Source organism: Girardinichthys multiradiatus, chromosome 17 (assembly GCF_021462225.1).
Source record: "Girardinichthys multiradiatus isolate DD_20200921_A chromosome 17, DD_fGirMul_XY1, whole genome shotgun sequence".
NCBI lineage: Eukaryota > Metazoa > Chordata > Actinopteri > Cyprinodontiformes > Goodeidae > Girardinichthys > Girardinichthys multiradiatus.
In genome coordinates, this window is record NC_061809.1 from 15911912 (window position 1) to 15938681 (window position 26770).

Sequence of the window (26770 nt, forward strand, 5' to 3'; positions counted from 1 at the left end):
TTGTTTTGGTTTTTTTTAGTTTGTATATTTTTTTGAATTGTGTTATTGTTGTAATTATTGGGGAGGGGGGCAGAAACATTTATTTTGATTCATTTTTTATTTTGTGTAAAGCCATTTGCTGCATTTGTGTCTCAGAGACAAAAACTATTCTGCTACTATGGTGCTATAATGCTTAGCCATGTCTCTTATAGTAAAAAAAAAGACGATCAAATGTAGTTTTAATTAATTTAACCAACGCAAATGCTAAGATTGTCCCACTTTTGTAAACTGCTTAGGGACCATCTACAAAACAAAACAATTAAGTAAAAAAGTTCTGCACCTTCAAGGTTATTTGAGTTTACATGCTTCTAGTTTAATTGTTGCAATGACAGTAGCAGGAGACAGATGTCAAATACATAGATGCCTAATATGGTTTTGATTAATAAACTAGGTTATTGGGGGTTTTAACGTTTTGGCGGGATGTTGAAACTTGCTGACGGACAATAAACCCTAGTTACACGTACAGTGTTATGCTGTTAACAGTCTTCCAGTTTAGATGCACACCTCCAGTGTCTAGACCTCTACATTGATGACAAAATTCAACACAGCACCCTTGCCGCACATAAACGTCAATAAAGTTCCAGTCTGTTTACGGTTGAGGTTTACTAAAGTATAAAACTGTATTTTATAATTTGATTCCTGAAAGGCCTAAAAAATTTTATCTCGGCTTTTTGTCTCGCATTTCATGATTATTTGTGGTCATTTTCTGCGTCTTTGTTGTAAGTTTTGATGGAATTTTAATCAGGCAGCTTTTTGAACGCCCTAAGCAGAAGCGGTCCTAGATCTCTCACATGTACTAGTGTGTGCATGCATGACGCGAAGCAGTTTAAAGGAGAAAACAGCGCATTTTATCATTTTTACTGCTCTTGGTCTACAAATATTTTTACAAAATGAGCTCCCAGATCACATGTGTTGGATGGGTTAAACGTGGCGTTGCCAAGGAAACCCCTGACAAGGTAAGTAACTTTCACATACATCAGAGGAAACCTGTCAACATGGTAGTTTAAAGCCTTTACTGACATTTTAAGACTCCATTATCTAATCGAAATTGAAGGACTAATATTTTTTATACCAGCAAGGCACATATCACACATTAGAATCACTTGAGTTTTATTTTCTCCAAGGTTGAGTTGAGTCAAGAGGAGCTTCAACGCATCATTACCGAAGCCAGAGAGGATCTAGGGTAATCATACCAAAAGTAAACACGGACACTGGTTTTAATATGCTGCCAAAATACAAACTCCATTCTTGTTATTGAACCCAAGGGAAGTAGCAGGTGACGATGTAGAGGAGGATGAGGGTTTGCCACCTGATGATGATCCATCTAATGTAACAGCAGAGGATGATGATAATGACTTGGTTCGGAAGGCTGAGAATGATGAAGAGGAGGAGGAGGATGAGCTGGCGGAGTACGGTCTGGACAAATATGATGAAGAGGATACAGGTAAACGATAGTGTTTGCTTGGGTTCTTATTTGTTCCCCCTCTTTTAAATGGCGATGGTGTAAAAGTCCTTGCCAAAGTGTTTACACAACATTGACCTAATTGTCCCTTTTTATACTCAAACACTAGTGGATTTTCTTTGAGAGACCAAAACAAAAAGACCCCAGTTGTGTAGAGGACGGACATTAGGCAAGGTTTTTCGAATGTGTCCAAATAAAAATCTGAAAAGTCTGACCTGCATTTTAATTCACCCCGTTTACTCTGGTACTCTGTACAAAAGTCCAGTTTGGAGTTAATCCATCTAATGTAACAGCAGATAATACTGCACACCACCATCATACTAACTTAAACATGGAGGTGTTACCATAATTGTGTGGCAATGATTTTCCTCATCTGGGGGGAAGGAACAGAATGATTTAATGGAGTAAAATTGGTAATACTAATAAAATGGAGGCTTTACGGTAATGTCAAATATACAATCTAAGAAAACTATGACCATACATCGTTACGTTTCTCTGAATCCAATTCAGCTGCTGCTAATCTTGGTGACAGTCTGGCCGGGCTCACAGTGTTCAGCTCTAATGACGAGGATCCCTACATCACCATCAAAAACACAGTGAGTATCTGCTCAGATTGGTTTCATCGAGTAATATTTGCACCCTCTCTCACACAGTTCTATGTGTTTATTCACATCTAGGACCAGTATGAGCGAGAAGACTTCCAAATCAAACCCACAGACAACCTCATCCTGGCTGGCAAAGCAGAGAAGGACTGCTGCAATTTAGAGATTTATAGTAAGTATGTCCCTTTTGATATTAAAACTAAAAATATATATATTTGTTTACAGTTTTTTTTATGCAGTCTTAAATATTTTGGAATAGTTTGGAATTTGCGCTGGATACGTATGGAATAATATATTGTTTCCACACTCCTCTACAGCTTTTTTCTCTGAAAATAAAAATCTATATTTCTAAAGGGTCCATCCACCCACATTCTTCCACATATCTGATATCAGGTTGTGGAACTAACAGACCCAGGAGGGAAAACCAGGAATTTCCCTCCCTAGAGACACTGTCTAACTTCTCTGGGGGAGGAGATCAATGAGATCTAGGCCTGCACTGATGTCTTCTCCCCATTGGGCCTAGCCAGAGAGTGAGGCAACAGCTGGGCATCCTGATCAGATAACCGACCCATATCAGCTTACTCCTTTTGATATGGAAGAGCAATGGCTTTATTCTAAGTTCCTCCTAAAGGAGGTTCACACCATTTCTTATAGGCTGAAACCTGAAAAATACAGCCATTTGTGTCCTAAATGTCATTCTTTTGGTCATGATCCATGTATCCTGGCGATTTTATTTTCCTATAAGCAAAATTCCTAGCTGTCCATCCTTTGAACAGATTGAGTTTTTTAGGCATCTTGATAGTAAAAAAGCAAATATATCCAAGCATCTGCTTAAATTTGTGGTAACTATTCTCCTTTGATATGGTAGACATCTCAAAATTGCAAGTCTGTGGGGATTGTGTGAACCCTGTTTTAATATGTTTAAAGATAAATGCATTTTTACTAAGGAAAAAACATTAATAATTTGGTTTATAACTTCCCAGTTTATAACTCAGAGGAGGACTCTATGTATGTTCATCATGACATCCTGCTGCCAGCATATCCCCTATGTATGGAATGGCTGGACTTTGATCCCAACCCACAAGAAGGACCAGGTAATGAAGCCTTGAGTCAACACTGATAAACCTCCAGTTATCTGGTAAGTTATGTTTCTAGCTTTAATAAAAGGAGGTCAGTTAGTTGTCTCTGTGTGTCCTCTCTGTAGCTAACTACGTCGCCGTGGGCAACATGACTCCTCAGATAGATGTGTGGGATCTGGATGTAGTGGATTGTCTGGAGCCAGTCTTCTCCCTCGGGGGCAAAAACGCCTCCAAGAAGAAAAAGAAAAGCAAAAAGGTGCAGAATTCTGAATAATGTTTCATAATTAGCTGAACATCCTGAGGAGGATTTAATTAATTTCAGCATGATGATTTTATTGCTGTCATATTGCTGCTGTTTTGTGGCAGGGTGCAGGAGCGGAACCTGTGGAGGGACACACAGACGCGGTGTTGGATTTATCCTGGAACAAGCTGGCCAGGTCAGTTTTTTACTGCAATCAGGATTCTTCTGCAATCTGGAAACATCTGCGATTTTTGTATTTTAAAGCACATATGTAAATGTTGCTGTTCAGATGTTATTTACATTTTTCTGTACACCACTTGTGCACGCTTCAAGGAATGTGTTGGCCAGTGGATCTGCAGACGACACGGTCATCTTGTGGGATCTAGCTCAAGGCAAGCCAGCCTCAACTCTGCGGAAGCATACAGATAAGGTATCCTGTGACGCTGAAATCTTCAGGATTTACTTCCTCAGGATGGACAGGCTTTAGCCACTGTTTAACAACCAACTTCTCATGTTCCAGGTCCAGACGTTAAGATTTCATCCCTTTGAGGCACAGACTTTGATATCTGGATCATATGACAAGTGAGCGTGATCTGCACTACATCCTGGCCAACAGATCTTTGTAATTGTTTTACATTAACCTCGGGAGTTCTCTCTTTAGGACAGCTATCCTTTATGACTGCCGGAGTCCAGACAGCAGCTTTAGGACCTGGAGGTTTAGTGGCCAAGTGGAGCGTCTAGTTTGGAACCACTTTTCACCCTTCCACTTCCTGGTAAATATAGTAATTTTCAATGTCTAGCTAAAGTATTTGTTACTATTTATCTCTTTAGCTCATTATTTGACTTGACTACATGTGTCTGTTTCAGGCCAGCACTGAGGACGGTTTTGTCTACTGTCTGGATGCCCGCACAGATAAACCGGTGTTCACACTAAAGGCGCATGACGACGAAGTGTCAGGTTTGTCAGATTAGCTAAAAATCAAACAGAGTGCTTGTCTGTCTGCATTGCTTGTGGTGGGATCAGATATGATTTGAACTTTATGCGTCTGGTTTTGAAACTGTTGCAGGTTTGGACCTCAGCAGCCAGATTAAAGGATGTCTCGTCACCTCATCTGCTGACAAGCATGTAAAGATTTGGGACATTTTAAGCAACAAACCCAGCCTGGTTCACTCCCGAGATATGAAAATGGTGAGAAGTTGCATACAGCTGCACCTAAGCCTACCTTATTATTTCAGACCATTATTTGCATCATATGTGAGACCACACCTCATTTATAAATGTATTCCCATATGAGGAATTCTATCTGGGGAGAAACTGTAGTAGACATGGAAAGTTGGATTTAATCTTGAATGTGCAGGAAATTCTTCGACTGTTCTTGTGTAATTTTTTGTATTCCAAACTCCTTAAACTGTTTTGAATGTTGCCAGTAAACCATATTTTGCAGTGGAGAGGTTAAATAATTTTAGATTTTTTTTGACACATTTGTTTGGTTTGCTGTGGACAGGGGGTGCTGTTCTGTGCTTCGTGTTGCCCTGATCTGCCCTTCGTCTACGCCTTCGGGGGGCAGAGGGATGGCTTACGGATTTGGGACATAAGCGACGTTGCAGCTGGTATGACTATTGCCACATTTAGTTTTTCTTTGGATAAAAAGCCGGCATTTTACTATTCCGTTCTCTCTTAACATAACTGTGTACTTTACTATTTGCTTTTAGTGAACGAGGTGTTCGGGAGCCGAGAGCGCATGATGGTGACTCTGGGAACCCAGGCCTCCACGTCTGCAAGCTCAGCAGTCTCCTAGTGATCTTCTGTATACAACTGCCCAGCTTGTAAACCTAACCAAGCTGAGTTACCATGGAAACCCAGCAAGCTTCCCTGTTGTGCCTCACTGTGGGAAAGGACAGAGCTGGAAAAAGCTGCACTCACTCCTTTTTAAAAAAAAGCCTGACCAACCTGTTTGCAAACACGATTAAAAAGACTGGAACACAAGCTTCTTAACAAAATGAAAATTGCAATAATTAGATGAGGTTATTTGGTGGAAGCAGAGGTTATATTTTTATAGCTGTGCTTAGATAGTGATTTTTTTTTCCCAGATCTCAGTCAGTTTTCCTATATCTGTACATTACAAATGCAGCACACTATTAATAGTAGTAGAACTGATTTACCTGTTCCAACAAAATAAATCATAAAAAAATTCAACCATTTAAGTGTTGTATAGTAAAAATATAAACGTTATGTTCCAGATGTGTAGCTGTTGGTTTTGTTTTTCCTGTGGGTCCTATTACTCCCATCAATGCATTATTTTCACTACGATTACTAAGTAGATAAAATATGCTATAAATTGTGTCGAAATATCTCATTACTTCTGGTGACATACACAGTATCTTCAAACATCTGTTTTGCTGAAGTTTTGGTTCCTTTTCAGAAATAATAACTTTAGCATCAATTAAATCTTTTAAAATCCCCTTTAAAAATTCACTATGGGTTATAATGAATTCAAGTGTGTTTCAAGTGAGTTATGTTGCTGTGCAGTGGAAGAATTCAGCTTTTTCCAATTGTGTAGATGAAATCTGCCAAAGACGCTGCGAGTCAACCAGTCCCAGCATACTGTTTACTGTAAGCTGCCAGGGCTGCGTTTATGCTAAGGTTAAATTGTGTAATTTTAGCAGACTCAATTTGAATCTGAAGGTAATTAGATGCACTAGATTTTAGTTAGTGGTATGAGAGTAAAAAGGGATTCATTCTGAAAACCATGGATATATTATTTTCCATTTGACAGTTATGCATAACCTTGGGTTGGTCTGTCATTATTTCAGTAAAATTCTGTTAACTAAACATATACTAGAATTTAATATATACGTCGTTTTGGGAACAACATAGTTGTACTTGAGGTAGAGACTACGCTCTTTACTTTAAGCCACTAAGAAAAGTCATTTTTTAGGTTTAGGATTTATACCTTTTAATAAATTAAAGAGAAATAAATATTAGTTGATAAAGCGGAACATTTTGATCGGATTGCTAAGGCTTAGGCGGAACTATTATGTTGATGCACACTTAAAATAACCGAGCATGGCGTCGGGTCATTTGTGCAAGCTGCACACTGTTTTATCACGACTTTCGTACGTAGATTTGCTGCGAAATGTGCAAAGTAAGTGTTGTTTACTCAATGCGAACTGATAACAGTGTTAGCATAACCCGGTCTCTTATTTAAAGCGTCTTAAACAGTGACCGTGGCTGCTAAAGCTAACAGGGGGCTAACCTTGACGTCTGTCCAGATGCTAAACGACTTTAAAACATCTGCGATCAGGGATCGTGTCTGAATTTTCCATGTTAAATACCGATTTTTCTGTTTAAAATAACAAATATTTGAATCAAACAAGGGTTTAGTTATTGTTTTAAAAGCATCTGACGGAAAGAAACATTTTTGCCAGTTTTGAACTTTTTTCGATTCTTTCCAACTCTCGTTTTTTTTTATTAAATTGACCATTTATTGAATGTTCCAATATCGTGGTTACTGGCCCTGTAGGCACTTTAAAATAATTTTTTTTACAGCTTTAGTGGACCACCATAAAAGTTGTATTGATAGCGAGTTTTATCCCTGTTTGTCATGCCTGTTTTTCCTGTTGAAGCTTGCTTGGTGCCACTTCGACAGAAGTCCAGTGCTGACCCTTCATCACTTCAAGGCCATAACTGGTTTGTTATATTGAATGTGTTTCTGTCTAAATACACAGTGCAGTGGTGGCCGAAAGGCTTGAGACTGACACAGAGATCTTGCTTTTCACAAACCGAATGGTTTCACTGTTTATGGAGCAGTTGGTGTTGTGTCTGTGATGCTAAGAAGTAATCAGATAATATGCAATTAATTGCAAAACCACAAAACACTAATTTGCATTGTGTTTTGGCCCTGCCACAAAATTAATAATATCCTCTTAAAAGCAACTGCAGCTAATATCACCCTTTTATTCTGATGGAAGAGCAGAATGGTTGCTTTAGGTTGGAGGTTTTTTTTTTTGAAGAAGTTATTTTTATGTCTACTATGGTTACATCCAAGGAGAAACGAGCAATAACTGAAAAAGCTTCACAAGTAATGATATTGCTGCTAGTGAGACTGCTTTCCAATCAATCAATAGTGAATGGTCTCCTACATAAATGAGAGAAGTTTAGCGTTTGGCACTCAGGGGACACCACTAAGTGCCAGGATCGTCTTCTGAAGAGGATTCAACTAAGACGGTCCCAAAGTGCAGGTGTGCTGCAGCTTTTAGATGTGTCCCTGCTCCAGCATGCCCAAATAAATTGGCTGAATTCCTCAGCAGACTGTTATGCTCAGCAGAGTTTTACTAATTGGATTCAGGTATGTTGAAGCAGAAACACATCTAAACATTGCAGGAAACTGGCCCTCGGGGACTAGAGCACTGAAAAAAAGAGGATCAGATTGCCACCAGTGCAAAACAGCAGCAGGCAGGTGTGGCTTTTTCTGCATATATTTTGACCATCATCTCTCCCAGTAAACGTTTAAGACTAGACTTGAGAAATTACCAGGACTGGCTGGTAGAGGACTGGGGTAAAGTTAGTTTCTAAGACTCGAGGCCTTTCTCATGCCGACAAGGAAGCCCCCCTGAGACTACCAATGTGCCCGGTTGCCTTTTGTTGGTATAAGTGTGCACATGTTTGTGTCAGAACACTCCAAATAATAAGGAATTGGCACAAAGCATCCTTCAAGAGCAATTTTGTCCAACGATCCAGGAAAAATTTGGTGATGAACAATTTATTGTCCAGCACGATGGAACACCGTGTTACAGGAAAAATGTATAACTAAGGAGCTCAGGGATGAAAATGTTGGAATGTGCATCCATGGCCAAGAAATTCTCCAGATCTTAATGCCATTGAAAACCTGTGCGACAACCTTCAAGCTCTAATAAGGCAAGAATGAGTCACCTTCAGTCAGGATTTGGCCCAGCAACTCATTGTAAATAATAAAGGTTTGCATAACCCTTATGAAATGTTTATCATAGATCTTCAGTTTTTAACAGAAACCTCTGCCAAAAACAGTGAAGAAGCAAAGTTTGTGACAAAACAAGATTTTTGCCAGTCTCAAAACATTTTGCCATGATTGTAGATGTAAATGTCTGAATTTCCCAACTGTAAATGTGCCTTGTGGTTTTACTAAAAGAAAATGTAATAGTTGAGAGATAAATACTGAAGAAATAGAGCAATTCTGGAGGCATTTCTGTGAAAATCAGGATGTTTATTCTAGAAATGCTGAATCGAATAAAGGAGATTTTTTTGGTAGCGTAAAGTTGTTGACCTATGTCCTGGATATTAACTCTCCAATTTCTGTCATTTAGTGACGCTGAAATAGGTGTTACTTCTGACGGGAAAACCATAGTATGCTACCATCCTGCTGTCGCCGTTCCGTATGAGCTCACTCAGGTAGGATGACTAGCTGCTCTCAGGCCGACCCGTTTGTCTGTCTGCTGAGCCCACATAAAGCGGAACTAAAAGATAATTCTTCTATTACTCAACAGAGAAAGTATCACTGCAAGTGTACGGTGTTGTAGAATTCTTCTTTGTTGCTTGGAAGCCAGAAATTCATTGTTTAAACTCACTAACTTGTTTTTACACCACAGTGTCACATTATATATATATGTTTGATGAAACAACATCATGCACGTATATCTCTGCAGCCCATAGAGCGACCAGACCCTTTGACCAACCCAGCAGAAACCCACGATCAGGTTTTGAAAGCCCACCTCAGCAAAGAGTTGCTGAAGGACAAAGGGGAGCCGACTATAGAGGAGCTGAGCAAGATGTTTTTCACCACGAAACACCGGTTTTATCCAAAAGGACAGTAAGTACACAAATACAACAACTTTTAGACAAGCAGTGCCTTACAAAAGTATTTGCACACCTTGGAGCTATTACATTTAACCCAAACCTCACTGTTTTAATAGGATTTAATGAGATAAGCCATCACAGAGTAGTCAATAAGTGTGAGTTAGAAAGAAAATGATGCGTGGTTCTTAAAATGTTTTACAAAAAGAATCTGAGAAGCATGGTTTTTTCCCATCCTCAAGACACCGTCGCCACCAGGAAACATTGTGGTGGCAGCATTTTGCTGTGGGGATACCTTTCATCAGCAGAAACAGGGAAGCTGGCCTGAGTTAATGGGAAGATGAATGGAGTTAAATACAAGACAACCCTGGAAGAAAACCTGTTGGAGGCAAAAGGTTTGAGTCTGGGCCAGAGGTCACAAGCAGTCAGCCAGAGCTACCGTGGAATGGTTTAGATCCGAGCCCATTCATGTGTTAGTATGGCCCAGTTTAAGTCCAGACCAAAATTGAGAATTTGTCATAAGACTGAAAAATGGATCTTCAGAAATGGATCTCCATCCAATATGACTGAGAAGAATGGACTTTCAGTTTCTAGGTGTGAAAACATGATAGAAATACCTCACTGTAAAAATCTTGCAGGGAAAGTTAGTTCTACAAACTCAAGGGGGCTTATTGCATACACTCACACACACCCCTTCTGAAAACCAGCTATCCTTTTTTCTTTAACATACACATTTTTGACTGCTTTCATTTGTCTGTGAAATAAAATCCCATTGAAGTTTGTTGTAGTAACAAGACGAAACGTGAAAAGGTTTGGGGGACTTTTGATAGCCCTCTATAGTTTGTGCAAAAGCAAATGAAAAGTAAAATAACTTCTTAAAACAGTGGTTTACTTGACTTTTACTAGAAACCTGTTTTTATGATGAAATGCCTAAAAATCCTAACCAAGAAATGCTGGAGTTCCAAAAATAGACCCCTCGGTTTTTATTTGTTCATTAAATAAAAAATAGTTGAAACTGTTGTTTGCAAGTATTGATTAACCAATATATTCCACTGTTCACAGGTATCACAGGAGGCGCATCAATAAAAAACCCCCAAAGGACAGATAAATGACGTCTGTACTCTGTTTGAATTTTAAAGACATTGTATAATAAACTGGTAAATGTTGAATCTGTTGCCCTCTTCTTGTTTTTCCCATCAGCATTAAACTTAATGCGAGTTGTGATTTGGATGGATTTACAGCAGGATATTTTAGGGCCTGCAAAAACACAAATGTGACACACCAAATTATGCATTTGTATCTGTGTCTTAAGTTAGCTGCAAGATGTTTTTGTGACTTACTTTGTTCTTTCAGCCGAAATAAGAAAATCCAGCTGTGTAATCATTAAATAGAAGAAGAAGAATGGAGAGGTACTGATATGTAATGCTAGTTGGAAAAATAATGCATTAAAAGTTGTTGAAAGTAGTTGCAATCCAGACATTTTATTTTCACCATCCAAATAAAGAATGGTGAAACTTAGTTGAATATGTTGTCTGCTCAATGAAACCCAACAGACCCTGGATGGTACTTTTAAACCTTTTAAATTCTACATTTCTCTGTCGCCGTTTATTTCAACTTGGCACCAGCATATTTATTTAATAACTTGGAAATATTAGTCTCTAGTCTTATTTACTGCCTGTTTGACAGCCCTGGTAAGGATGTGAAAAAACTATGGTTGTCATGGAGACTGAGTGATGTTGAGATGCTCCTCTAATGGTGAGCTCTGGAGATAAACTTTTTTCTTTTTAAACCTCCCTCAGCATCTTCTGCACTGCTGGTAATCTCTGTGCAGCCTTGTCTGTAGATCTGTGCTAGACGGGTTTTTTGCAAAAGCTTTTTTCCTCGTTGCTGTTTCTTTACTTGAATAGGATGTTCTCTTGTATTTCCCCTTTTCAAGAGTGACTAAGAGAAATAGGCCTTGGTGTTATGCTATATTTATATGAAACATGACGTTTCTAGACAATATCAATGTAAAAACAGAATAATTTATCAATTTCTTAATGTGGTATTCTTTTCCCCACAGAATATGTGCTAATTTAAAATTTATTAGTTGCAACATCCAATTTAAAACAACGTTTTGTTTTTGTTTTTTGTCAGTGCAGTACATTACATTGAGAAACCTAAGATGTTTAAAAATAATGAATATACCTCTGAATTTATAGGCAGCATTTCGAATTTTTAGTAAAATTAGATTTTAAAACATTTAAAGTGCAGTGACCTTACTAGTTTGTATATACTGTACTATCTTTAAAAATCACATGTTGAAAATTAATGACATTAAAAAGTATTATCACCCCAAACTTCATGAGCTTCCTTCATTTTAACATTAGATAAGATAGACTTTATTGATCTCACAATGGAGACATTTTGACATAAGGGAGTCCGGCCAGCCCAGCTACAAAGGAAAGAAACACAAATAATAAAGCCCAAATCTATAATAAATGGAGGCAAAGTATTGGTCTTTCACTTAACAAATCTGGCATTTTTGGAAGATTGGCAAAAAAGACCCTTTGAAGGTGTGCAACAAACAGTGTAGGAGACATTTGAAACATGATGAATAAGTTGCTCTGGTCAGATGAGACCAAAATTGAACTTTTGGGTCTAAATACAAAACTATGTGACAAAAAAACCAACACTACATAAAACCCTAAACACACCAATCCCCACAGTGAAACATGGTGGAGACAGCATCATACTGATAAAATACTTGCTTTCTGCAGGTTTCGGGAAGCTGTTTAGAACTGATGGAGAGATGGATGGAGCTATTAACCTGTTTTTGCCCTGCTACAAACTGAGCACTCCCAGAGGAAAACCTGTTAGAGGATGCAAAAGACTTTAAACTACGTTGGAGGTTCAGTTTCCAGTTGGACAAGGACCCTAAACATACAAGCATAGCTTCAATGGTTTAGATCAGGGCCCCGTTCCTGGATGCCTAAATCCAGTCCTCGAGAGCTTCTTTCCTGCAACTTTTTGATGCATCCCTTCTCTATAAGAACCTTAACCAAATGGCTGAATTTGCTCACCAGCATTTCATTCAGCTCTGCTGAGGCCCATATTTGATTCTGTATGTTGGAGAAGGGATGCATCCAAAAGCTCCAGGATAGTAGCTCTCATGGACTGGGTTTGGGCACCCCTGCCATATGCATGTGTTGGAATGGCCCAGTCAAAGTTCTGACCGAAATCCAATTGATAATCTGGCTAGACTTAAAAATTGTTCACTTAAAGTAGAATGGACAACATTTAAAAATGCCACTCTCACACTTACATAATACAGCTGACAGTTGGGATCTCTCACAACCAATTTAAAAGTTTTAAATTAACCTCTTAAATTTATATACATTCATATTCAGTAAATTACAATATGCGTTCAGACGAGGGTCTTTTGTCAGATTAAAAGTACCTTTTGAAAATAACACTTTTCATTCAACCCACATTTCTGTATTAAAAGTGTCTTATGTAATATTCTAATATTAAATCCTGTGTTTTTATTAGCTGTAATGGGTAAAAATCTGAGAATTAGGCTTGAAAACCTAAACTTTTTAATGTGTAGCTATGTTGCTGAATCCATACGTCGTTAGGTCATCTGCATGTACCGGAGGAGTGAGTTATCAGTCCCCGCCCCGGCACTTCAATCCAACCTGAAGACAGGGCGAGTCAGCGGCTACAAATATAACTGCTAACACAAGATGGCCGGTTTGCCTCGTAGGATTATAAAGGTACACCTGACAACGGATACTGTATATACGCGTATATGAGCCACTGTGGGGATTTTGTAAAGGTCGTTTAGTGATTATATGGAAGATAACATAACACCATGTCGCTTGGAGCCTGCCGTTAGCATAGTTAGCCTCTGTCTTGCTAGCTGTCGAGCTAACTCGCTTCACTGCAAGTGTTTTCTTTGCCACTTCCGTTTACTCCCTTCTCGTCTGCTTGGGCTTAAACTCGGGTGGCTTTTATTTGTTTTGTAGTTCTTTTCTAATGAATCCCACTGATGAGCAAATTCTTGTAATTCGTCGCAGTCGCCATATGAATGAATTCGCTGTTGGGAGCTAGGCTAGCCGCTGCAGCCTCGCTGCTTCACACATGCCTGGCGCTTTCTGTGAAACGCTGCCCTTGTGCGGTGCTTAAATGTTGTAATTGCCTTCTTTGGGTATTGGCGTCGCTTCTGTGTCATTGAACAAACAGAAAGAAACGTGGGTATTGTGAGTCTAGTTTGGCTGCGGGTTCCTCCCTTCGCCGCACCGCAGCCTCTTTTTGGGCCTGGCCCAGTGTTTTGCCGAAAAAAACAAAAAAAAACACCGCTGTCTCCTATGACTCCCTCCCTCACAGGAAGCGCATTTCATTGTGCTTATACGCATTACAATGACCGAAAGTCAGCTAAAGTCGAGTTTTTAGTCAACTTCCTATCTAAATTCACAAGAAAAGAGCCTCTGTAAAATGCACTTCCTTGAAGAAGGTGTTTCAGTCAACAAGGCTGCTTTTTTCGGTTCAACACCGGCAGTGAGCCCGATCAGCCTTTTCCGCCACGCCGTTCCCCAGGTTTGGCAGGTTTTCGCTGCCTGCACTGTCAAGTTGACAAAGTGAAACCGTTTCCAGGTTTCTGTCATGTCATTTTTTTTCCTTCTACCTTTACAACAAAGAGAGGCGTTTGTTTGAGTCAGACACTAAGCAGTTTAAGTCTGCACCTGCTTGGACAGGCAGAAAAATGGAGAAAAATGTTTCCTCTTTTTGATTTTCTGGAAGAAAATATCAAACTAAATTGGAGCTTTTCAAGTGTCTCATCATTAAATGTAGATAATTCGACTATAAATTTGTCAAAACGTTGGTAGCCACCTCTCATTTATCTGATAACAATAATTTGCTTTTTTTTTAAAGTACAGTTCCCATCGGTCTGAAACCTGTTGAGTGAAACCACCGAGAGCTTGATGTTCCCAGCCTGCACCCACTAGTTCTGCTGAGGTTAAACAGCAGCAGCAGCTGCTAATATTTGCTTCACTGTGTTTTAATGAGTGTCTGTCGGCCCTTAACGTCACAGCTTTAGTAGCACAGCCGAGCACTGCTGCACTGCTGAAGCTGCTTTTTGGTTTGCGTCCAATGCAGATAAAACAAGACGGCGGAGTAATGTAGCTGAAAAAGGAGAGATGGTTGAAAGGCATACAATGAACAGAAGTATGTACATTAGAAAAATTAGATATCACTTACAGTGATCGGTCTGGTGTTGTCATCTTGCGTTTACCCTCAGCTTCTTCTCCATTGTCCGGACTAACAGCGGCTCCGGCAATATGGTCTTGTCAGTTTGTGGTTAAAGGTGGATGCTCTCATCGGTTAACTTTTTTGAAAGAAGCCATTTGTAATTAAAAAAGATAATAATAAATTAACAAGCATGGTCTTGTCTTCCTGATCAAACGCAGGAGACACAGCGGTTGATGGCAGAGCCCGTCCCGGGGATCACAGCTACGCCCGATGAAGGCAACGCACGCTACTTCCATGTGGTTATCGCGGGGCCCCAAGACTCTCCATTCGAGGGAGGCACTTTTAAACTTGAACTATTTCTTCCAGAAGAGTATCCCATGGCAGCTCCCAAAGTGCGATTCATGACCAAAATCTATCACCCCAATGTCGACAAACTGGGAAGAATATGTTTAGACATTTTGAAAGGTAAGAAAGTGTCTCTTATTTGTCTTTCCTTCACATTAATTAATAGTTTCTGCATTTCTTCACCCTGAATTTTATAGCAAAAAGAAATTTTAAAAGCTTACAGTGTGGTATACATTAGCATCATTTAACGTAAACATCTGGTTAACTTTTATTCTAATTCTATGTTTATATCTAATTATTTAAATCTTTAACTTATTTCAAACACAGCATGGTGAAGGTAAAAATAATCTCTACAGCCATGCAGTGCCTTGCAGAAAGTATTTACACCCAGCGAGCGTTTTCACATTTGGTCATGTTTTCCACCCGAGACTTTAAATGGATTTTCCTGGGATTTTATGTGATTAAACCAAAATCGAGTGAAGTAGGGTCTAACACAAAGTTGAGTGTAAATGTGAAGTCGTGGAGCGTTTATGTATATCATTCCCCATCCACTGTGATACCCCTAAATAAAATCCAGTGGAAAAAAACTGAATTCAGAAGTCGGCTAGTTATGAAATGGTCGGCCTGTGTTTAACCTCAGTTTAAAGGTAGCTTTGATTCATCAGGATGACAATAAATAAAGTTCCTGTTGCTGCTGAAGCTATTCTACTCAGTCTGAGTGCGTCAATAAATATCAATATGTCTGCAAATATGACTGAATTCAATTTATTTGCTCTTTGTTGGTGTTATTGCAGTATTTTATGTAACTGATGTATTGAAGTAGCTTTTATGATAATGGTTTTCTACTTTTTTTATCAGTATTTGTAAGGCTTCCAGTGTATGCAGTGGCAGATTTACTGCCCAAAACAACTGCCGTGCTTTAAAGTATCGTTTTCACTATTATCGTTATTGCAATAAATACCTCAAAATGTTATAAAAAGTTTAACTCAATACCGTTTTCCACCCCCTCTACTGTGATAAGCCTAAATAAAACCCAGCAAGCAGAGAAGATAATGTTCTGATGAGATGTGATCACGTTAAACTATTTGGCATGTATGCAAAACGCCATCTGTGGCCGAAAGCTAATACTGAACGTCACCCTGAACACATCAGCCAACGATACTGACCCTGGCTTGGATTCTGTCAGATGTTCCTTTGTTTTACGTATTTGACATTATTATCAATAGTTCTCTTTTACATCTTCTCCCCACTTTCAACAGACAAGTGGTCTCCAGCTCTGCAGATCCGCACAGTGTTGCTATCTATCCAGGCATTATTAAGTGCCCCCAACCCAGATGACCCCCTGGCAAACGACGTTGCAGAGCAGTGGAAGAAAAACGAAAGCCATGCCATTGAGACAGGTCTGCTTTTTTATTTATTTTTTGTGACTATAAACAAAGAAATGAGGGCACCAAACTGCATTGCAGCTCCTCCATGTTGTCACGGATTTGTAGATGGAGAAATACTTTGACAGATGGCTGCAAATATTAGCTGAATTCCAGATCTTTGAAATTCCACCCACATCCAAAGCTCAGGCTGCAGAAGAATAACTAACTGGTGCAAACCCTGCTTGCAGCTTCGTAGGAGGCACATAGTTAATATGGACTGTAATTATAAACAAAATACACTGCTCAAAAAAGTTAAAGGACCACTTTTAGTCAGCTGTTTTGGTGTGAAAATTAACAGGAGCACTAAAGGGGAAACAACGAGACAACCCCCCCAAAACAAGAATGGATTGGAGGCCACAGACATTTTTCCCTCATTTGTTTTCGCTGATTTTCAGTAGTTTTGCATTTGATATGTGCCATTGCCAGAAGGTTTGCTGTGTCTACCAGCATAGTTTTATGAGCATGGAGGAGATTCTAGGAGAGCTGGGGAGGGCTGTCAGAGGTCCTGAACCCATCAGCAGGACCGGCATCTGCGCTATTGTGCAAGGAGGAACGGGATGAGTGCTGTCACACCCCCTACAAAGTGGCCTCCAGTATGCCACTGCTAATGGTTTGTGTCTGACCAAACCACAGACTTCATGAGGGTGACCTGAGGGCCAGACGTCCTCTAGTAGGCTCTTTGCTCACTGCCTGTCTCCGTGTAGATCGACTGGTTTGCCTGCGAATACCGGGATTGGCCGGTTCAGCACTGGTGCCCTGTTCTTTTGACAGATGAAACCAGGTTCACTCGGAGCCCCCGTGACAGAGGTGAAAGAGTCTTGAGAAGCTTTGGTGAAGGTTGTGCTGCCTGCAACATTGTTCAGCATGAACAAAGACATATCCATGGAGGGATGAACAGACCTGTTCAGAATAAACAGTGTGCACCCTGACTGCCATTACACATCAGGATGAAACACTTAGAACCATTGTTAAACCCTTCACTGGTGCAGTTGGTCCTGGGTCCCTCCTATGCATGGTCATTCTCGGCCTCATGTGTCAAGATTATGCAGGCAGTTCCTGGAGGATGAAAGAATCGACACCACTGACTGGCCTCCATGCTCCCATGACCTAAATCCAGTAGAACATCTCTGGGACCTCACGTTTAGGTCCATCCGATGCCACCAGGTTTCACCTCAGACTGTCCTGGAGCTCAGTGATGCCCTGGTCAGGATCTGGGAGGTGATACCCCAGGACATCATCCGTCATCTCAGAAGGAGCATTCCCCGACGTTGTCAGGGATCCATACAAGCACGTGGGGGCCAGACGATCTACTGAGTACTATTTGCAGTTGCTGCAGAGATTTAAACACATTTGACTAGCCTGCTACATCAGTTTTTCAGTGGAAATTTCTTTACTTGACTTTAGATTAAGCCCTCTGTGGGTTGATAATTTTAATTTTCATCAAACGACGTGCCATCCTTTTGTTCCTACCACATCACCCACTCCACATCAGTATGGATATCTAGCACGTTTTTTTCTTCCAAGTGAGATCTGATGCGTTTTCAAAGGGTTCCTTTTGTTTTTTGAGCACTGTATAAAGACATTTGTTTGCTGTAAGGTGTTTTGAGCCAGAAAATGGCAAACAACCACTTAAGTTTCCAAGCAAGCGAGTGTCTTTTTTTTTTTCCATTTATTGCTTAGCACAAAATAAAATCGAAATGAGGATTGCCTCTTTAAAATATGAATAAAGTCCACTTCCTGCATGAGGAAAACAAAGTGAAGCCTTATTATTTATGTAATGGAGAAAAACACTGGGTTTTTAGAGTGTTCGATGTTGAGATTGAGCTAAAAAAAAAACAAATAGACAAAAACAGCTCTTAGTTCAGTCATGAGTGCCACCACCTGAAGGAAAATGAACTTGAAATAGCTTGTATTTATTAACTTCGTGTTATTTAGGAGTTGTCCTGGTTTAAAATCTGATTGATTTGGATATTAACATCAGCTTTTTTTGGCTGTACAAAGCCTGCACATTAACACAGACACAGCGCTAATCGGTCAAATGTGCATCTGTAAGTAAAACGGGTGGAAAGGTGCCAGAGAGACAGCTCGTCTAACCTCAGAGTAGATTGAGGAGCTTTTTTAAGAAACCTGAATTGGCAGCCACCTGGATCGGTCTCTTCAGCTGCTGATGCATGTACTCCTGCCATTCATAATGAAACCTGCAGCGTCCAGACCTCTATTCATTGTCGCCTAACTTTAAATGCTCCCATTAGACCACTTCTGGCTTGGAAAACCCAGCTCATTCAACAATAATCAGGCACTGTGTTGGCCTTATTCGTTTTGAGACTGTAGCTCGGACAGAGCCAACCAATGACTGGAGCCGAACGCTGCAGACTAGGGCTGTACAATATATTGTAAATTTCCGGGTGTCACAATATGTACAATGAACTGCTGGGACTGTAACAAGTGTTAGCTAATTATTGACACATTCAGACTCTTTGTGCCTGGAATATATCTGGCAACACTTGTTTTTTAAATCAACATAAAAAGGTTTTTAAGACGAAGTAAGGTGGTCAGGTCATTAGGAAACTACATTCTCACACAGATATAAACAGGAAAAATGTTAATAGTTGTCAAAAAGTATTGATCCAGATAGAAAATTATAGTACAGCTCATCGACGACGTCAATGAATCGCTCCAGTCCAAGTCTCCATCGCTACAAGTAAACCTAAATCTTCCTTCGTTACTTGTTAAGAATTACCGCCTTTATCAAAGAACCTGCAGTTTATTTTTTCTCTTTGTGTCACTGCCATTAGAAACACATCTAAATCAGCAAAGAAAACAAAATATTATCAGCCGGGAAAATCCCGACCAAGTCATATGTACAGGTCCTTCTCAAAATATTAGCATATTGTGATAAAGTTCATTATTTTCCATAATGTCATGATGAAAATTTAACATTCATATATTTTAGATTCATTGCACACTAACTGAAATATTTCAGGTCTTTTATTGTCTTAATACGGATGATTTTGGCATACAGCTCATGAAAACCCAAAATTCCTATCTCACAAAATTAGCATATTTCATCCGACCAATAAAAGAAAAGTGTTTTTAATACAAAAAACGTCAACCTTCAAATAATCATGTACAGTTATGCACTCAATACTTGGTCGGGAATCCTTTGGCAGAAATGACTGCTTCAATGCGGCGTGGCATGGAGGCAATCAGCCTGTGGCACTGCTGAGGTCTTATGGAGGCCCAGGATGCTTCGATAGCGGGCTTTAGTTCATCCAGAGTGTTGGGTCTTGAGTCTTTCAACGTTCTCTTCACAATATCTCACAGATTCTCTATGGGGTTCAGGTCAGGAGAGTTGGCAGGCCAATTGAGCACAGTGATACCATAGTCAGTAAACCATTTACCAGTGGTTTTGGCACTGTGAGCAGGTACCAGGTCGTGCTGAAAAATGAAATCTTCATCTCCATAAAGCTTTTCAGCAGATGGAAGCATGAAGTGCTCCAAAACCTCCTGATAGCTAGCTGCATTGACCCTGCCCTTGATAAAACACAGTGGACCAACACCAGCAGCTGACACGGCACCCCAGACCATCACTGACTGTGGGTACTTGACACTGGACTTCTGGCATTTTGGCATTTCCTTCTCCCCAGTCTTCCTCCAGACTCTGGCACCTTGATTTCCGAATGACATGCAGAATTTGCTTTCATCCGAAAAAAGTACTTTGGACCACTGAGCAACAGTCCAGTGCTGCTTCTCTGTAGCCCAGGTCAGGCGCTTCTGCCGCTGTTTCTGGTTCAAAAGTGGCTTGACCTGGGGAATGCGGCACCTGTAGCCCATTTCCTGCACACGCCTGTGCACGGTGGCTCTGGATGTTTCTACTCCAGATTCAGTCCACTGCTTCCGCAGGTCCCCCAAGGTCTGGAATCGGCCCTTCTCCACAATCTTCCTCAGGGTCCGGTCACCTCTTCTCGTTGTGCAGCGTTTTCTGCCACACTTTTTCCTTCCCACAGACTTCCCACTGAGGTGCCTTGATACAGCACTCTGGGAACAGCCTATTCGTTCAGAAATGTCTTTCTGTGTCTTACCCTCTTGCTTGAGGGTGTCAATAGTGGCCTTCTGGACAGCAGTCAGGTCGGCAGTCTTACCCATGATTGGGGTTTTGAGTGATGAACCAGGCTGGGAGTTTTAAAGGCCTCAGGAATCTTTTGCAGGTGTTTAGAGTTAACTCGTTGATTCAGATGATTAGGTTCATAGCTCGTTTAGAGACCCTTTTAATGATATGCTAATTTTGTGAGATAGGAATTTTGGGTTTTCATGAGCTGTATGCCAAAATCATCCGTATTAAGACAATAAAAGACCTGAAATATTTCAGTTAGTGTGTAATGAATCTAAAATATATGAATGTTAAATTTTCATCATGACATTATGGAAAATAATGAACTTTATCACAATATGCTAATATTTTGAGAAGGACCTGTAGCTAAAACTGAAACGTGTCTTTTACACATAATTTTACCCAGAAAATACTCCGTTTGCTTGGTCCTATGTTTTTTTTTTTTTTACGGTGTGCTGCCATTTCTTTTAAATGTCTGTTCCATCATCAGTTTCTGTTCCTTAAAAATGTCAGTGAACCACATATGTGCAGATTCGTCTTGTGATCTAATCTATGAAGTTATCTTTTTTACGAGCTCCAACAGAGGAGCTACTGAAGATGAACAGCATGAGATCAGAATATCTTGCTGCTTTACTCTCTTTTGATGCAGAGTAAAACAGATGCTCTTTCCAGATTAAATAGGCTTCATGCTCTTAAAAGAGCTTCACTTATTAGTTTCCTCTATTTTTATAGCGAACAAAAATGTTATTTATTTTTATTTTGAAGTCAGAGCAGCGATCATGTCAAGCTATTAGAAGTGCGATCCCTGCTGTATCTCAAGGCAAACAGGTTGACGGCCTCAAGAGTCTTTTTATTACTAATCATCTGTATTCTGAAGCACCAACAGATGCTCCATTTTCCTTTTAATCAATCAGTTTGATCAATGCAGCACAGCTGATCAGTGTTAAACAGTTTTCACTATATTCATTGAGATTGAAATGATAAAGCAACGACAATAAAAATGTTCCAGGTCTATTGTTGGTAAATTCAGCTGTTCCGATGTAGTTGGAAAAGTTATGCGAAAGTGTGGAAAAGAAGAAAATGTAGAAATATTTGTGTTTCAAGACTTGACCAACCTTCCACTCCATGTTTGTCAATCTGGGATCTATACAACCGTCCATCCATCAGTTAGTCCCATCCTCTCTCCATCCTTGGTCCATCATCGGTCCGTCTCCGTGTTCAGGCAGTCCAATCTCCTCCTGGAGGTTTTACACAGTGAGCCAGTAAAAAGTTGAACTTCTAGTTACAGTAATCAGAAGATGATAGCCACCGAGGGGATTTTCAGGACGGGAACTGGTAATTGGGTTTGTCCTACAAGATGGCGCTGACGATGGCAGCCTCGGAGATTCGCTCTCTCTTTGTTTTTGTATTTTGTGTGTTTTTATGTTTTTCGAGCCACAGTTCTGTGGTCTCTTTCAGTAGAGAGGAACTTCTCAACATCAGAGAGTCCTCTCTTGGGTTTTTTTCACCATCTTTCATCGATCCGAGGTTCACTGAGCTCCTGGCAAGCGGAGCTGAGGCTCTATATGGGATCCTGCGCCGAAAACGTAGAAGGGGAAAGCGTGCTGGTAAAGCTCCGCAAAAGAGGACTTTGCACACCACTGCCTTCAATCCACCTGGTAAATGTCTGCTCTCTCAACAACAAGATGGACGAGCTGCTTCTCCTCACCGGTAAAAACACGGACCTCTGCGGATCAGCGGTTCTCTGCTTCACCGAGACATGGCTGAGTGAAAACATCCCGGACCGCGCACTGCTGATGCCGGACTTCCAGCTGTTCAGAGCGGATCGCAGCGCGGAGCTATCGGGGAAGAAGCCAGGAGGCGGAATCTGCTTTTATATAAATGAAGGTTGGTGCAGAGACGTAAAAGTGCTGGGAAAACATGTAGTCCAGATCTGGAGTCATTTTCCATAATCTGTAAACCGTTTTATTCACCGAGAGAGTTTTCCTCGTTTATAATAATCGGCTCATATTTTCCACCACATGGCTGCACTTCTGCTGCTGAAAAACATCTTGCTGAGCTGATTACAGACTTGGAGAAAACATACCCTGACTCTTTCATCATAATACTGGGAGATTTTAACAGAGCAAACCTCTCAAATGAACTCCCCAAATACAGACAGCATATTAAGTGTCCCACCAGAGACAAAAACACACTGGACCATTGTTATACAGCTTTAAAGGACTCATATCATGCTGTTACCAGGGCTGCTCTGGGTTTTTCAGATCATTGTCTTATCCACCTCATCCCGACCTACAGACAGAGACTAAGAGCTTCCAAACCCAAGGTTCACACTGTTAAGAAGTGGACTGAGGAATCAAAGCAGATGCTACAGGCCGGCTTTGAATGCACAGACTGGACTGTTTTTGAAACCTCAGCCACTGACCTAAACCAACTAACTGATGTGGTGACATCATACATCAGTTTCTGTGAGGACATGTGTGTGCAGACCAAGACCCCCTGCAGTTTGCTTACCGAGCAAACAGGTCGGCAGATGATGCTGTTAACTTAGGTCTACACTTCATCCTGCAACACCTCGACCACCCAGGGACGTACGCCAGGATCCTGTTTGTAGACTTCAGCTCGGCCTTCAACACTATCATACCAGACATCCTCCACCAGAAGCTCACCCAGCTCAACGTCCCAGCCTCCACCTGTCAGTGGATCAACAGCTTCCTGACGGACCGACAGCAGCAGGTGAGACTGGGGAGCATCTTCTCCCGAACCAGATCATTAAGTACTGGTGCCCCCCAGGGGTGTGTTCTATCCCCACTCCTCTTCTCTCTGTACACAAATGACTGCACCTCATCGGACTCGTCCGTGAAACTCCTTAAGTTTGCAGACGACACCACTGTCATTGGACTGATCCAGGACGGTGATGAGTCTGCATACAGACAGCAGGTGGATCGGCTGGTACACTGGTGCGGTCAGAACTACCTTGAACTGAACCCACTCAAGACTGGAAATGGTGGTGGACTTTCGGAGAACACCACCCCCATACACCCCCCTCACCATCCTCAACAACACTGTATCGGCCGTGGACCACTTCAGGTTCTTAGGAACCACCATCTCTGAGGACCTGAGATGGTCTTCACGCATAGACACTGTTCGAAAGAAGGCCCAGCAGAGACTGTACTTCCTGAGGCAACTCAAGAAGTTCAACCTTCCACAGGAGCTGTTGGTCATCTTCTACACTGCCATCATTCAATCTGTCCTGTCTTCATCCATCTCAGTGTGGTTTGGCTCATCCACAAAACAGGACAGGTCCAGACTGCAACGAATAATCAGGAATGCAGAGAGAATAATCAGAGCTGACCTTCCCTCCATCCAGGACTTATATAGGTCTAGGGTCAAGAAAAGAGCTGCTAAAATCTCTGCAGACCCCACACACCCTGCACATAAACTGTTCAGAGTTTTACCTTCAGGCCGCCGCTACAGAGCACTGTTTACTAAAACCAGCAGCCACAGAGACAGTTTCTTCCCCCAGGCTGTTTCTCTGTTGAACATTCAATAGAGTACAAAACAACAGCATACAGATGTTGCAAATGCACCTTTTCTATTTGATATGTGTATATTGTACATTGTAAATTGTAAATATGTATATTCTGTAATACAAAAACAAAACCAAAGAGCAAAGTGTACTGGAGGCAAATTCCTTGTTTGTATGTAAGAACTTGGCAATAAAGCTGATTCTGATTCTGATGCAGTCTGAAAAAGTCTGGAATTTAAGGATTTTCCATCAAGTACAGAAATAGAAACTAAAGTTCAAATTTACAAATACTGTATTTAATCTCTGTATTAAATACATAGATAATCTCATTGTGTAAATATTGTATCAGTCCATCCGTCGTCGTCTTCGCAGTCCTTTTTGTTTTCAGGTTCCCAAAGATGGGCCACTGTAGAAATATATTCATCCATAGATTCATAGAAATTTTTTGTTTTTAGAAACTTGCAAAAACAGAAAGGAATGGACTACATGAAGTTAAAATGGTGGAAAATGTTTGGGTTGTAGTTTTAAAAACAAATGTTGAAATAAAATAAATTCCTTGTTTCAGCTTTGTAAATATGGCTGGGACTTACTAATTTTCACCCTGCCAGCGTAGTTAGCTGAACCAGGTTGAACTGTTTCCTGCTCGACATCACAAGCTTCCTGTTTTTCTCCTCCCTCCCTCCTGCAGCCCGAACATGGACCAGGCTCTACGCGAGCAACACTGAAGTATAGAAGAAGAGGGAAGAGGCTTCTGAATGTGATCCACAAAATGTACTCCTATTCTGTCAACCTTTAAATTTAACGGACACATAAAAAAAGAAATAAGTCCAAATATATTTGAAAGAAGTGATGAGATTTACTGCTGCAGACCCCTGGGTGACTTATTTTCCTCTCTTAAGACGTGTTAAATGTGTGTTAGCCTTTATTTTTGTTTTCTCTTTTTTTTTTTTTCTGTGTTGCTATTTAAATGCATGGAGAAGCATCAACACCCTCCCCATGTCTTAAAGTACATGCAATATGTTGTCCTGAGCTAGTCACAGACTGGTACGTTTGCAAAAAATATTCATTAAAGTTTTTTTTCTTTTAACAAACCCATTTGTCAACATATCTGTATGTCTTTTTTTGTTCAAGCAACATCTGGAGTGGAACTATTCATTTTCCCACTAGAAGTTATGAGATGAGAGATCATGGGATACTTGAATCTGAAGTTAATAAAAGGGGCGTCTGCAAATTTTAGTAGAAGTTGGTCAAACTGAATGATTTAACGCAAAATTGGTCCCTGACATAAAACTGTAACCTGACGAATCAGGCCAGCATCGTTCTCAGCATCTTACAACTCAGATTTTGTTTAAAATGAAACTGTGATCTGAACGCATATTTGCCATTTTTATCCCTCTGCATTTAAAAACTAATCAATTAGGCAGTTTCTGCGATCAGATTGGATATTTGAACGTCTGCAAACTGGATAATCAAAGGTAACTGGCAGTCATAGAACCAGATGCAACCTGTTCTTTTTTTGTGCTCCGTAATATTTTTGGACTGAGCAGAGTAATTTAACGTGCTTTAAGTCATTCCCAACACCTAGAACGATGGGAGTTGGACATTTTCTCTGGGTAGAAAAAGATTGTTTAGAAGTGTTGAAAATGACATTTTTGCTTTAGCTGCCTGTCCAGCTTCTTTCTCAGTTTCCATCAGACCCAAACAGATCAGAGCAACATAAGTCAATTTATAAGGGTGTTCATTTTCTTTTCCTTTTGAGTCAGTCACGCTTATTTCTCATCTGTCTGTGATACCAGTCTTGATTATGCAAGTGCATTTACTTGATTATGGAGGGGAGAATAAGGTCAGTTTGGTGGCAAATAAAAGGTTACAAAAAAAACATTTCCTCAACTAACGGATTGTGTGTGGGATGAAGAAACTTGTCAACATCTAGCGCAGGAAACTGAATAATTGCTGTGGTCAGATTGTATCTCAACAGACTAAATTGTATTGCTTCAGTATCTGATTTAGGAGTTGCAACATGTTGTAAAATAAATTTTTTGTTTGGGAGAAAGAGGGAGTTACTGTCCACTAGTTGTTGCTTAGATGTGTCATCCAGTTACTAACTGCTATGTTTTCTCTAGCTTAAAAGATAAAGGATGGTCTTTAAACTTTAATTTATTGTTTAACCAGCAGGAGTTTATGGTAGGAAACGGTTCAAGCAGCTAGATGGAAAATATTTGAGATCAAACTGATAAATTAGCTCCCCATGTATACTGAAAACAAGGAACTCTGTCAATAATGAGTACATTTGCTTACATGGCTCTTCACACATGCTGTAAATAAACTGAGTTGAGTAAGTAAGAGGAGTCTCCTCTGTTTTTTTTAAATTTTATTTTAGATTTTAATTAGGTGTGCAGATGAGGTGTATTCCAGCGTGCATCGTTGGGATTTTCTTTCAAACTTTCTCATCCTTTTAAAACAGCCTGTATACAGCTGCAACTAAAATTATTCACGCCCCTCTGAGAAATTCCGATGTTTTCACAAAATAAAACTAAACATTTGAATTCAACACTAAATCTTATGTTCAGTCACTCCTGAAGTCTTCTATCTCAAGCACTACTGAAGTAGTTGAACACCATAAATAGTTTGACTACTGATTGTAATTTTTCAGTACATGTTAGAAATATGATTAACTCAAGAGAATTTAAAAAGCTCAGATGTCATTGCCCAAACAAGGGATAAAGCTACAGGGATATGACAAAGGCCCAGGATGCTCCTAGACATGCAGATGGAAGCACTGGTTGCTGGTTAAAGTTGAAGGAACAGCTTCTACACCCACTGGAGATGGCAGAAAGAAGCTATCAGCATCAGCCACCAGATTTCTGAGGAGG

General features: G+C 40.3%; 3 protein-coding genes across 3 annotated transcripts; all 3 read left to right on the forward strand.

Annotated features, from left to right (window-relative positions):
- Nucleotides 1–799: 799 nt before the first annotated feature.
- On the forward strand, nt 800–5767 carry pwp1 (PWP1 homolog, endonuclein). Its single transcript, XM_047390144.1, has 15 exons — nt 800–995; nt 1164–1222; nt 1305–1483; nt 2012–2097; nt 2179–2275; nt 3087–3197; nt 3308–3438; nt 3549–3619; nt 3757–3853; nt 3944–4005; nt 4085–4196; nt 4291–4381; nt 4491–4612; nt 4929–5034; nt 5137–5767. The coding sequence occupies exons 1-15, from the start codon at nt 930–932 to the stop codon at nt 5220–5222; spliced, it is 1476 nt and encodes a 491-aa protein (XP_047246100.1). The 5' UTR covers nt 800–929; the 3' UTR covers nt 5223–5767.
- Nucleotides 5768–6423: 656 nt separating this feature from the next.
- Nucleotides 6424–10422, forward strand: mrpl42 (mitochondrial ribosomal protein L42). Its single transcript, XM_047390145.1, has 5 exons — nt 6424–6569; nt 7051–7114; nt 8767–8851; nt 9106–9269; nt 10316–10422. The coding sequence occupies exons 1-5, from the start codon at nt 6491–6493 to the stop codon at nt 10359–10361; spliced, it is 438 nt and encodes a 145-aa protein (XP_047246101.1). The 5' UTR covers nt 6424–6490; the 3' UTR covers nt 10362–10422.
- Nucleotides 10423–12851: 2429 nt separating this feature from the next.
- ube2nb (ubiquitin-conjugating enzyme E2Nb) lies at nt 12852–26240 on the forward strand. Its single transcript, XM_047390327.1, has 4 exons — nt 12852–13008; nt 14704–14950; nt 16090–16230; nt 24586–26240. The coding sequence occupies exons 1-4, from the start codon at nt 12979–12981 to the stop codon at nt 24627–24629; spliced, it is 462 nt and encodes a 153-aa protein (XP_047246283.1). The 5' UTR covers nt 12852–12978; the 3' UTR covers nt 24630–26240.
- Nucleotides 26241–26770: the final 530 nt, after the last annotated feature.